We start from the raw sequence: 12,961 nt of genomic DNA on the forward strand, positions 1-12,961 counted from the left end.
GCTCCCTGAGCTGAGCCATGAGCCCCAGCAGAGCTGCGTGTGTGTTTGGGGGTGTGATGGGGTGGGTTCAGGAGGACCTGGGACTGCCATTCCTGCAAAGCCAGGAGGCACCTTCCTTTGGGGGACTCCAGGGACATCCATAACCAGTGTGACCCACTGGGTCCCATGAAAAGCATGCAGTGAACTTGGCCTATGGCTAGGGATGTGACCTATTCTACCCTCTTGACGCCCACTCATTTGTCTGAGTGTGAATTACAGTGTTGTTACCAAATAATTGCCGGGTGAGAAATCAGAAGGGCTGCACCAGGGTTACAAAGTCTCTGCTTAATACTCAGCAAGATGGCACCTAGGCTAAGGGTGTTGTCCTATTGTCCTTTTCTACTCAGCCTTGTTTATAGCCACCCTGGTTGTGAGCAAGAGTTTCTTTGTATTAATGACATCTCTGGTGCAGTTAAAGCCTGTAGCATATAACTAATCCAGCTCTGGTGTGTCACAGATACAGTCTACACTTGAGGTGTGGACATTTGAGAAAAAGATTGAGTGCAGTTTTCTTCTAAACCTTTATTTCTTACTCTCTTTTCTTCCTTTTACCAACACCCCTGCATCAAATCTCATTTAGGTAACATCAACAATCATTTCACCTTCTCTCCCAATGCTGGTTCCAACGTCACACGCCTGCTGCTTACATCTCCCTTTGACTATGCTGGTGGGTTTGATAAGATCTGGGACTACAAGCTACATAACTGTCTACATAACTGATGACAACTTGCTGTCTGGCAGGAAGAAAGCTGAGGCTCTTGTTGAGACAGGGACAGTGACACTGAGTATTAAAGTCATTTCCCACCCAACCACTGTCATCACCACAACCCCCAGGGTAAGGGCTTTAGGACCTGGAATCCCCAGGCATGTTCCCTTGTGAGTTATGTTGATGGAATTCTTTCCCCTGCCCGGAGATATGTGGGGTGGACTGAAGAGTTGCGGTATTAGGATGTTGCCAAAAATGGCGACCACGGGCTGGACTGGAGTAGCTACAGGGTGGCAAAAATCTGGTGAGACCTCAGACTCATAAAACCACTCATATTTCCTGTTCTGGTAGAGAAGAGTGTATTGTTTGTGCAGAGACTTGTGAGAGATCAGACCTCAACCACCTGTGTGGCTTGTGGCACAGGAACCGATTTTCATGGGCATGCTGCCAGATGCTACCTTCACAGCCCCTCTCTGCATGTTCAGAAGAGTCTTTGCAAATCAATATCCATGAAATCAGGTTGCTTGCTTACTGCTGGGTGCCCTTTTCCACATCTTTTGAAGAATCACCATGTACCAATCTGTACCCTACACCCCACCTCCACTCCAAAAAATTCATCCAATCTACAAATATCGATTTAATGCCTATAGTGTGCCAGTCACTTTAGCAAACAAGCCAAAAATGATCCCGGCTCTCAGGAAGCTTATTGTATGTGTGAGTGGTTCTCAAAGTGTGGTCCCTAGACCATCAGAATCAGCACCACCTGGAAACTGCTTGGAAATGCAAATTCTTGGGCCCAGACTAGATTATTAAAGTTATAGGTCACCCAACCATGATCATCACCATGACCTCCAGGGAAGGATGCTGGAAGCTGGAATCCCCAACTCTATCCCCTAACCTAATGGATCAGAAACTCTGGAGATGGGGCCCAGTGAGCAGTGTTTTTAATCAGCCTTTCAGGGAATGCTAATGTGCATTAAAGCCTGAGAGCCACTGATCTAGAGGGGCAGATAGATTACAAACAAGTATTCAAACTGACAAAGTAAATACAGACTGTGGGAAAGGGTATGAAGAAAATGACCAGGTGCTATCACAGAATCGGCTTGGAGAAGGAAGGGAGAGCCTGGAATCTGACAACAGGATTATCTCCCCTGCTCCTTGCATCTATGCTAATTCATCTGTCCCCTTTCTTTTTCTTCTTCTTCTTCTTCTTCTTCTTCTTCTTCTTCTTCCTCCTCCTCCTCCTCCTCCTAGTAGAAGCTGCATCCTTGGTCAGCAGCCTCATACCTGCAGCATGCCAGAAGGAAGATAATCAGAACCTTAGAGAACCCCCTATGGAGGCGGCCAGCTTCTTCTCAGAGTCTTCCCAGGAGCTGGTTCATGCTTCTCTTTCCCGTGCTCAAGTCAATATGACCCCAGTGAATGGAGGTATATGGCAACCCTAAGGACTTTCCTTGTGGGAGGAGCTGGTAGGCTCCCCTGAGTGAGGAGTTCCCACCTTTCTTGGGCTCAGAGCATGACCTAATTGTGACATCTCCAATCCTGAAACCTCCATAACTTGTTTGTTATCTGTCTCCAGCTCTAGGAAGCAGATGCTGAACTTGAGGCTTTGCTGTGATATCAGCCCACTCCTCTGGCAGTGGCAGCTTGTAGTTGAGAAAACACTGAAAAGCCTACAAGGTGTTTAAAAAAACAACTTTCGTGGCTTATGCCGTCTTGGTGAGAGACAATGGCTATATTCGTCCCTGGGTTATGCCCAGATATGGTAGAAAAAAAGCCAATGGACTTTTTTTAGCTTTAGGGAAGAGGAAGACAGAGAATAAAATTAGGCCTACAGTTTTCAGTTCCCTAAAATTTCTGGGTTTTGATCTAATGGATGTCTGCAAAGACTATAAATAAGGTGATGGGTTGAAGCAGCAAGAACTGTGAGCACACAGATGTCCAATTTATAGAGCAATAACAAAGAGTGGAATATATACTCAACACGAGAGAGTGCTGAATGTCAAAATCACTACCACCCTCCACTCACCCTCCCTGCTCTCTGTTGTTCAAGCTCAGGGTCACCTACCAGGTCCTGAGGAAAAACGTTTACTCTCCATCCGCATGGTATGTGCCTTTTGTCATCACTTTGGGCTCCATATTGCTTCTGGGTCTCCTGGTGTCCCTGGTTGTCCTATTGGCCAAAGGCATCCACAGACACTGTGCCTGCAAGACTGGGAAGAAAAAGGAACATCTGTAAGTTGCCAGTGGGCTGGGCCCTCTTCCCCTCCTCCTTTAGGACACTTTCTGGTGATATTAGGAGAAGGAAAAATGGAGAATCAGGATTTCTCTACAAGGCAGGTTGCCTGGAATGAAGGCAGGAAAAGGAGATATGGGGGAAGGAATCCCAGCTCCCCTCAGTCCTGGTGCACTTTTTTTTCACCTGCTAGGCCAGGAAACCATCCTTTTGGCTTTCCCTGGCAACCTACTCTGTCCTTGAGGCTCTCAATGAGACTGGGGCATCAACCTTCTGATGACCTTGACCTGGATAAAACCTTCAGAAAAGCCCTATTGTGAATAGTGATAGAATATCCCATGCTCTTATTTGTAGAATATTTAAAGGATAGTATGGAATTAAGACAAGCACACAAAACCAATAAGGGAAATAAGCTTGTGTCTCCAGTGACTCAGCTGGGTTTTTGTGTGACCAAATAATTATTAGTGTTTTGCATGTGGTCTCAGTCTCTCACTCTTAAGGGTTATAAACGCAGGCCTGTTTTCTCTCTTTCCAATTTTCACCTGCCCACTAATATGCCTCTTATTGTGCCAATCTGTGATGTGTCTTTTACTGGCTAAAAGTGAGGTAGTAGAGTGACAGGAAGAGAGCACCAAAGAATCACAAACTTCTCCCAGAGCCAGGCTTCTTGATTCTCGGTAGCTCTTAACAACTTACAGCTTAGATGGTTCTGAGCCTGAGTTTTGGAGTTCGGTGGGCCTGGGCTCGAGTCTTAGCTCTACCGTTTTCTTGGAATATGGCTTTGAGCAAGTCACCGCCTCTGTGAGCTTGAATTTTCTTGTTTGTAAAATTAATCAACTAAATGAGCAAATGCAAACAAGGCACTTAACTGTATTCCTGATACAGAGTAAATGCTTAGTACACTACCCAAGACATTTTTTACAAATCTTGTTTCCTTATTCTTCACAGATGAGTCCCAGTGAGTTCAGGATTCTAGATTCCAAGTTTAGCTCTATGCCCAAGTATCTTGAGGTATTGGAACCTCTGAGTTCTAGGATCTCTCAATGGCAAAAAGAGGGGGTGATGAGACATGTGTGCCTTTTAAGGGCATTTTAAATATTAACTATTAACTGTCAAATAACAAAATGTATGGATGAAAGACTGTATAAAAGTACAAGGCATTAGAATAAAGATGTGCATTGCATTTTGCCGTATTTATTGCGAAAGTTTGTTGCTATGGGCAACCTTGACTTCAAGGTAAGAAATCCTCGAGCATCTGCTGAAATTAAAAAAGGCATTTTTGTTTGAACTCTATTCACAAATTGATTTTTTTTATAAAAACAGCTCTAAAAGAGTAATTGCTTATAAGGATGGTGGTGTACTGTAATGCGATTTGGATAGAAGTTCTTGAAGAAACAAATCCAATAGACACTGTAACTCTCATGTAATTTATGGCTAAATGTTAAATATGTACCTTGAAGCTGGTTCTTTTAACTTAGGTTGTAAATATTAATTGTTTTCAACATGGTTGACTTAAAAAAGCAAAACTAGCTAGAAAACCAGACTCAGACTCAACCTCTCTGGAAATTAGTTACACCATATGACAGCCAACTTTTGTCAAAGAGCAAAGAAGAAAATTAGAGTTACAGAGTTATAGAATCCAAGGTGATCGTGGGAAAGGTCGTGGGGTCCAAGTCCAGCTCTTCATGTGACAAGAAACCAAAATGTAACTGCCAGCTCTCAAGTCTCCCTGCTGTGAGCCAAGCCTTCTGCTCTGCTGGCTCTTAGGGAGAAAGGGATGGGGCAGGAAGACTTGCTGGGCAGTCTGACTAGGGCAGTCATGTCCTCACCAGGTGTTCTCATCAGAGACAATGTATTCCCTGAAGTTTATAAGGGGATACTTTTTAACTCATCAAATTCTCAGATACTTTTTAACTCATCAAATTCTAGTCCAAAGCCAATAGTGATGAAGCTGCTTTGTTTGAAGCAGGTGTGGTGGTCTAGTCTTTCTTGTCCCTATCCCTGGCACCTCTTTCAGTCAACCCCTGTATCTCAAAGGGCATAGTTGCCCAAAGAACCCCATGGTGTCATGTACGTGCCAGTGCAGCATACTTTCAAGTGAATTAATATCCCCTCTTTTTTCCCCTGCATAGGACAAAGAAAGGAAATAGGTTCGTGCCTGTTTCCCTCATCTGTTGTTTTTTGCTTGCTCTGTTGTGCTACATAAAAAGGTTCCTACTCGGCAGAGAATCAGGCTGCAATCACGTCTTGGAGCATTTTCAGCTGCATCTTCCGTGGATGGAAGGAAGTGGAGGTTGGTTGCAGCTGGAGAATGGGAAGGGCAGGGGCACAGTATCTTGGCCCACCTGGATCTCTCAATTTGGTCCTGTCTGTGCCCTACCTAGCACCCTCTCCAATCAGCTCAGTTGAACACCTAGGTCTGTCCCTTGCTGCATGGCACAGGAGGAAAGAACTCTCCACGTGTTAAATGTAGACAAGACCTGCTTACTGCTGCCCACGGAGGGTGTCCTGAGGACAGCTAATGCTTTGTGCTGGACACAGGCCTCTTTTGAAAGAACAAATAAGGCCGGGTGTGGTGGCTCACACCTGTAATCCCAGCACTTCGAGAGGCTGAGGCGGGTAGATCACAAGGTCAGGAGTTTGAGACCAGCCTGGCCAGCATGGTGAAACCCTGTCTCTACTAAAAATACAAAAAATTAGCCGGGCATGGTGGCACACACCTGTAGTCCCACCTACTTGGGAGGCTGAGGCAAGAGAATTGCTTGAACCTGGCAGGCAGAGGTTGCAGTGAGCCGAGATTGTACCACTGCCCTCCAGACTGGGTGACATAGCGAGACTCTGTCTCAAAAAAAAAAAACAAAAAAAAACCAAAAAAAAAACAGATAATACTTGATACCCAGATTCTAATGGATTTGATCATTTCCACAAATTATTTAGATTAGACTAGTGAGAAAGGGGAGATGGGGGTGGTGAGATGGGCCAAGAAAGCTGAATGACTTCAAGGAAGTGGGTACATTGGAGGGGGGGCGGGGAAGGTCCATCTGAGCAGCTCCTGGTCTGAGGAGGTGTCCTGGCCCGGCCTCAAGTAGACTCCAGAGTGTTGGGGAGACAGGACAAAGAATTGGACAGTGTTTTAATTAAAAAAAAAAAAATGCTTGCTTTAATCACTTCATTCACAGACATGTGTCTGACATGCTTAAGGCTTGTCTCAACAGGGTTAGAAATTTGATTATAGTGGTTATTGATCATATTGAGAGTGATGATTTTAATAAATGAGATTTTCACAAACTGTCTCTAATCCCACTTTTTAAAAAGGGGCTGGGGGCTGGGCATGGTGGCTCACACTTATAATCCCAGCACTCTGGGAGGCCGAGGCTAGAGGATCACTTGAGCCCAGAAGTTCGAGACCAGCCTGGGCAACATAGTGAAACCCTGTCTGTAGAAAAAAAATTTAAAACATTAGCTGGGTGTGGTAGTGTACGCCTGCAGTCTTAGCTACTGGGGAGGCAGCTGAGAGGATGGCTTGAGCTTGGGAGGTCAAGGCTGCAATGAGTTGTGAGTGTGCCACCGCACTCCAGCCTGGGCGACAAGAGTGAGATCCTGCCTCAGAATAAAATAAAACAATGAAATAAAATAAAAGGGCTTGGGGAATGAATGCATAAAACTCCCACTTTATGAAAAGAGGTATCCAATCCAATCTTTCTTTCTTATCTTAAAAGCCATTTAAAAGCCAGTTTTCTAGGTCCACTGATAACAAGCTAGAAAAAGAGTAAAAAAACCTACTGTTGTGTGTGTATATACATATGTGTATGCATTTTTTTTTCTGAGAAGATGGAAAGCTGTCAACAAACACATCTACAGACAGAACAATTCTTTGTTGTGTCTGCAAGACTGAGATCGAAGCCTATTTAGGGGAAATACCATTGTGGGGGTGGAATTTTAAGGTCAATTTAATGCCCAAGAAGCTTAACTTCTGCCTGTTCTGTTCTCTGCAGAAACGAAGACTGCAAAGAGAGACGTTGTGGTGGTGAGTATGGGCAGTGTGGGGCACCAGGCATAGACACTGGGGGATAGGGGCCCCATCTCCCCCGAAGGCAGGCCTGACACAGCCTTGTGGGCATGCTTATCATTCAGAGAGGTGCTTGCATTTGGCTACTGGAACAGATTGCTGTGTGACGAGCTCCTGATAGAATCTGTTCCCTCCACTGAACATGCCTGCTGATATATTTGCAGAAGAACTGGATTTCATAAATATTGAGTAGTGGTGTTTATTATCTATACCAGCTCTCCACGAGAGTGAGTTGGGGGAGTGAAGCTTAAAGACCAAAACTAGTGCTTCAGCCTCCAATGATATTTAAATTTTCTTTCTTTCTTTCTTTCTTTTTTTTTTGAGACACAGTTTCACTCTGTTGCTCAGGCTGGAGTGGAATAGCATAATCTCGGCTCACTGCAACCACTGCCTCCTGGACTCAAGCGATTTTCATGCCTCAGCCTCCCAACTAGCTGGGATTACAGACATGTGCCACCACACCTAGATAATTTTTTGTATTATTAGTAGAGATGGGGTTTCACCGTATTGGCCAGGCTGGTCTTGAACTCCTGACCTCAAGTGATCCACCCACTGCGGCCTCCCAAAGCACTGGGATTATAGACATGAGCCACTGCGCCCAGCTGATTTAAATTTCCTTTGCTCTTCCAGTATCATGCAGAAAAGTGACAGAGAAAGGGCCCTGCCTGGTCCGGGGTTGGCTCTGCCCACTTAGCCTTATCACTTTGGGGACTTCCCTGGCCTTGCTGAGCTTTAGGTTCCTCGCCTGTAAAATGGGGGGTGAAGACATCTGCCCTGAGATAACAGATGGAGGAATAGTTTGAAAATTGTTAAGTGTCACACAAATGCAAAGTGTTACAGGATAGCTGGAAAGTTCCCTCTCCTCCACCTCTCTCTCTCTCTCTCTGACATAACCTTCTCTACCCCCTGGGAAGTGAAGTGAAAGAACTTGAAGGTGGCTCCCTCCAGCTCTTCCCTACCCTCATGAGTAAGGCTTTGTCATGGTCCAAGCTTCATGAATTTGTTGCATGATAATTCAATGGCTCCTCCCATGAGGAAGTCAATGCAGGGCGCTGGAATTTTGGCTTCAGGCACATCCATCCCCTAAGTCTTCTATGTTCTGGCCAGTGTACAAACAGGAAGAAGAGGCAGTCTCTGGTCTCCTGGGTCTGATTGTCTAAGGCGAGTACCCTTGGGGATGCCACTTAGAGATTGCTCTAGAACTATGTAATATTAAATTAGTCTATTAAATAAATACCCGTGACCACAAAAAGTGGGGCTGCTTAGCTGGTCAAATTGATGAAGCCTGTGTAATCCCCATTTCCTCTCTCTTCAGAGTTGGGGAGTTGTGGGGAACTAGGTAGGGGATCCTTTAAGTGATAAAACGTGGGGATTGGAAAGCTAGCCAAACTCCAAACACAATCCCTGCTACTGTGCTAGCGACCCTGACTTTGGCACCTCTAGAGGGCAGCATGTGAGGGAAGGGGTGTTTCTATGGGGACGAGGGACAGGTGCATTAGGCAGAAGTCAGGTCCTGGAGGGTGGCACCGAGGACATATCAGGGAAGAGAAGAGACCTGGAGCACAGGACTTAGGTGAGGCCCAGATGTGACATTGCATTGGCCTAGGCAATGGGAGGCCGCCGCAGGGGAGGGCCGGAGTGCCAGGGCCAGAGGTACGGACACCTAGGAGCTCACCTGTGTCCACCTTGACAATGCCTGACAGCGATCCACTGACAAAATGTAGGTCTTAGCCATGCTGTGTGGCATTTCCACTCTTCCTTCTACGCTTAGATTTTATTTACTCAGGATGCTTCCTTAACCCCCAAGTGTGGTTTAAATGTCTCCTCTACCCCTACCTGTGCCCCATGACAGCCTACATCTCCCCATCAGAGCCTTATCACTCTGCATTGCAGCACCTGTTTGTAACTGGCAAGCTTTGTACAGGCAGTGCCCATGCCTGCCTTGTTCACTGCTGTGTCCCCAGCATCTAGTACAGTGCCTATTAAAGACTTAGAAGTCAAGAAGGCTTTGGGTAAGGAACTTGGGTTGTAAGGATGCATGGCTTTGCCTGGGGGGAGGAATGTAGGGTTATGTTTGATGCCGTCTCTGTCTTCTCCTTAGGAAACTATCCAGATGAACAGTCTTTGATGGAGAAGTCATAAATCCAGGTAATTAAGTGGCAATACGGCTGTAAGAATGCTTTTCATATTCCAGACTGGTAGAAGCATGGAGGACCTTATCCAATTTCCTGCTTTTAACTCATTTTGTGATTCCGTTTGGCTATGTCGCCTATACAGTGCTGACTCTTCCAGGCTAATACAACGTGAGATCAGCTGTGAACCCAGCTGGCTTGCAGATGCTCAATTACAGGATCACACTCGTGAGGCCTCAGTGGGTCTCCACCTAAAGGCTCACGTTCAAGGGCCATGCCTCTTTCTTGCCTCCCTTCCTAAATTACGAACCAGCTGAGGCAACTGGTGAATCCAGGAATCTACGGTTTTTTCCTGCTTTTTGGTACTCATTGCGCCCCCCGCCCCCCATCCACATTCTTCCTGGATGCTTCTAATAGCATTTTATTAGTAGTGGAAGATACAGAGAAATGGCAAGTGTAGTTTCTTTTTTCCCTAGATCAGGGCCAAGAATTTCTTCTTGGTCGGCAAGATGAACATAAGGTAGAGCTGGCCTCCAGAGCTCTCATCACCCCCGTGAAATCAGCTCCAAATTTAGCTCCTTTACACTCATCCCTCCACTTACAAAGGCTCAATTATAGACGTGAATAAAAGGAAGGAAACCAAATTCAGGAGGCAAGTGTGTTGGCTTCCTGCCACCCTCATATGCAAACGGCACCGGTCCTCCTCCTAAGGAGGATGGCTCCTCTCCAGTGAGAGGCTGCTGCCGCTGCTGCTGCTGCTGCTGGAATTAAATTTCCCTCTATTATTAGGTGCTTGTTACCATAATGTGCCCACATTAGCATAAGTGCTGGTGGGATCCTGAGCTGAGAGGCCACTCATGCTGTATGGAAATGACAAGAAGCAAGGGCTTGCCTTAAACCTGATCTTCCAGAGCAAAAGGCAGAGGAGGATTTTTGTGTTTTTGTGTAGTTGAGAGAAAAAAAAAAAGAAAGACATGAGCCAACTGGCCTAAATCAATTAGCGTCTGCTGGCTTGGACACAATAAAAATGGCTTCCTTGCATCATCTCAAGTGGGACCAGATTTGTGTGTCTGTGTCTACAAATTGCTGCTAACCTAACATAAATAAAAATCAGCCTTTTCCTTCTCACTTGGTGAATTCCTTTTTATAGCAGGAATTCAGGGGTCTTTTAAAACAAACAAAACGAATCAGAAAGTAATGGGTAATCCCATTAGAAACTGAACCTAATTTATCCAAAGCTTGCATGGAGTTCAAGATTTACACGGCCTTCTCATCCTGCAATTGAGATGTCCTTGAGATGCTCCTAAGCCTTTCTATCCAGAGAGGTTTGCTGTTTGCTACCTGTGTGGTCCAAGCAGCATGGCTTGTGACAAGGGCAGGCTGTTGGAGACTGCAGTGCTATTCACATGTCTGCTGTCGGTGTCAGTGATTCACATCTTCTAGTGTGCTTCATCTTCCCTTGGGAGTCAGAACAGAGCAGGGTAGAAGTGGGGGAAGAGACAGTCATTGGAATTTTCTGGTTTATGTGATTGTTGTGTTTTTTTCTTCACTAGTGACCGGGGAAATATATGCATTCAACTCAAAAACTGGATCCAGAAAGTGGAAAGATCCACTAACCCAAATGCCAAAATGGAAAGAGCTCAGCTCCCAGGGAGCGGCCCCATGCAGAGTCGCTGCTGGGGAAGGGATGGGGCCACTGAGAAGTGCCAACCGGGGAAAAGATGAGCTGAGTGGCAAAGCGTGGGCTGAGGATGCTGGTCTGGGTTCCAGAAATGAGGATGGCAAGCTGGGCACCCCAAAGAACAGAAATCCAGCCTTCATTAACAGGGCTTCCCCCAAACCACACCCAGGAAAGTAAACAGGGGCCTGTCAATCACTGGGATGCTGCCTCACCCTAAATTCTATGGGGACAGTGTGGGCATGGCGTAGGTGGGACAATGTGGGCTGAGGGGATTCAGACATCCAGGGTCAAACATGAGACATCTGACAAATTTTCAAATAGAAAGGGATTTGATCACATAGTTTCCTGTTCTGAAATGATACAGGAACATTTTCTATCAGATCTCAGAACTACCTGTGCTTCTGATCAGCAGGACTGTTAACTTTGGGGTGTGGAATTGTTTCTTCTTTGCATTGACTGCTAGGAAGCTCTATTCTGTTCACCATAGGAAGTTCACAGGACTTCCAGACACAAATAGTGAAGACCATCCTTACATCTGGTTTCCACCTTATTTTCCTGCCCTGGTTTTAACATCACCCAGATTTCTTCACTTATAAATATACCATATACCTTTGTAAGTCACCTCAAATCTTCTTCAAAAGAAGCAGAACAGTGAAAAAACAGATGAATACATTAAGAGTTGGTCATCTGGGAAGAAGAAAACGCAGTAGGCACCTTCTTTTGTTTTCTCTTGTGGTACTGTGTAACTTATAGTCAAAGTACACAGATCTAATGTGTTCAACTAGATGACTGAACACATTAGATCTGTTCAACACTCCTCCCAGAGGCAGCCACTATTCTGATCTTTATCATCAGAGATTAGTTTTGCCTTTTTTGAATTTCGTATAAGTGGAATCACACAGAATGTGCTCTTGTGTGTCCAGATCAGCATCCTGCATATGAGATTCATCCATGTTGTCCTGTCTAGCAGTACTTCAGTTCTCTTCATTGTTGTGTCTGATTTCATTCTATGATTATATCACAACTTATTTATCCATTCTACACTAGGGTGGCAGCTGCTTCAAATTTTTTACTTTTAAAAAATGTACTTAAAAGTGAACTACAGGTGGGGCATGGTGGCTCATGCCTGTAATCCCAGCACTTTGCCAAGGTGGGCAGATCACCTAAGGTCAGGAGTTCAACACCAGACTGGCCTAGATGGCAAAACCTCGTCTCTACTAAAAAATACAAAAATTAGCTCGGTGTGGTGGTGGGAGCATGTAATCCCAGCTACTTGGGAGGCTGAGGCAGGGAGAATTGCTTGAACCTGAGAGGCTTCAGTGAGTAGAGATTGTGCCACTGCACTCCAGCCTGGGCGACAGAGCAAGACTCTGTCTCAAAAAAAAAAAAAGTGAATTACAACACTATGCACTTTCTTGCATGTGTATTTTGGTGAACATAAACACTCACTTCTTTTGCTCATATACCTAAGAGTGGGATTGCTGGAGCAATTGCTGGATGCTGCCAAAGAGTTCCAAAGTGGTGGCTCTGATTCACACTCCAGCAGCAAACACTAAGAGTTGCAATTGCTCTGTATCCTTGCCAACACTTGGGATTGTCAGTCCTTTTAATTTTAGCCATTCTGGTTAAAATTACTATTGAAGTGAAATCACTTTTTCCTCAAAGCTGAAACACCATCAGCCTTACAACCTACCTGCCTTGCTCCTTCCCACTTCCTATGATCGGAAGGAACTGTGGGATTCTGAGTGAGGACATACTGGAAGCCCTGTCTAGACATACAACTCAGACTTTCACCTGTAGGCATGAGCAATGAACTGGAAATAAATGGTATTATGATGGAATAGAAAATGAAACTTTCCAATGTGTGCCTAGCAGAGCCTGAGCAAGTCTCACTCGAGCTCTATGCCCTGCTGCCCAGCTGCTGTGACCCTAGTCCAGTAACCCTAAGAAAGATCCAGGTGAGAGTTCATTGGGGAAGCACTCCCTTCCCAACTGGGGAGTCAGGTGAGAGCCTACCAGGCCCACAGGGTCCTGTGGGAGACTGACTGGATCCATCCAGCAAATGCAGAGCTTCAGAGAGAGCAGCAGCTTGTTTACT

General features: G+C 45.4%; 1 protein-coding gene across 1 annotated transcript in view; it reads left to right on the forward strand.

The window, feature by feature from the left end:
* The window catches only part of CDHR3 (cadherin related family member 3), a 67,689-nt gene extending 54,978 nt beyond the window's left edge, over nucleotides 1–12,711 (forward strand). The window contains 8 exon segments of the mRNA XM_065541209.2: nucleotides 620–738; nucleotides 740–874; nucleotides 2,799–2,980; nucleotides 5,114–5,125; nucleotides 6,975–7,008; nucleotides 9,152–9,168; nucleotides 9,170–9,198; nucleotides 10,736–12,711. Of these exon segments, the coding sequence (XP_065397281.1) occupies nucleotides 620–738; nucleotides 740–874; nucleotides 2,799–2,980; nucleotides 5,114–5,125; nucleotides 6,975–7,008; nucleotides 9,152–9,168; nucleotides 9,170–9,198; nucleotides 10,736–11,040 (833 nt within the window). The 3' untranslated portion in view covers nucleotides 11,041–12,711.
* Nucleotides 12,712–12,961: the final 250 nt, after the last annotated feature.

This window comes from Macaca fascicularis, chromosome 3 (assembly GCF_037993035.2).
Source record: "Macaca fascicularis isolate 582-1 chromosome 3, T2T-MFA8v1.1".
NCBI lineage: Eukaryota > Metazoa > Chordata > Mammalia > Primates > Cercopithecidae > Macaca > Macaca fascicularis.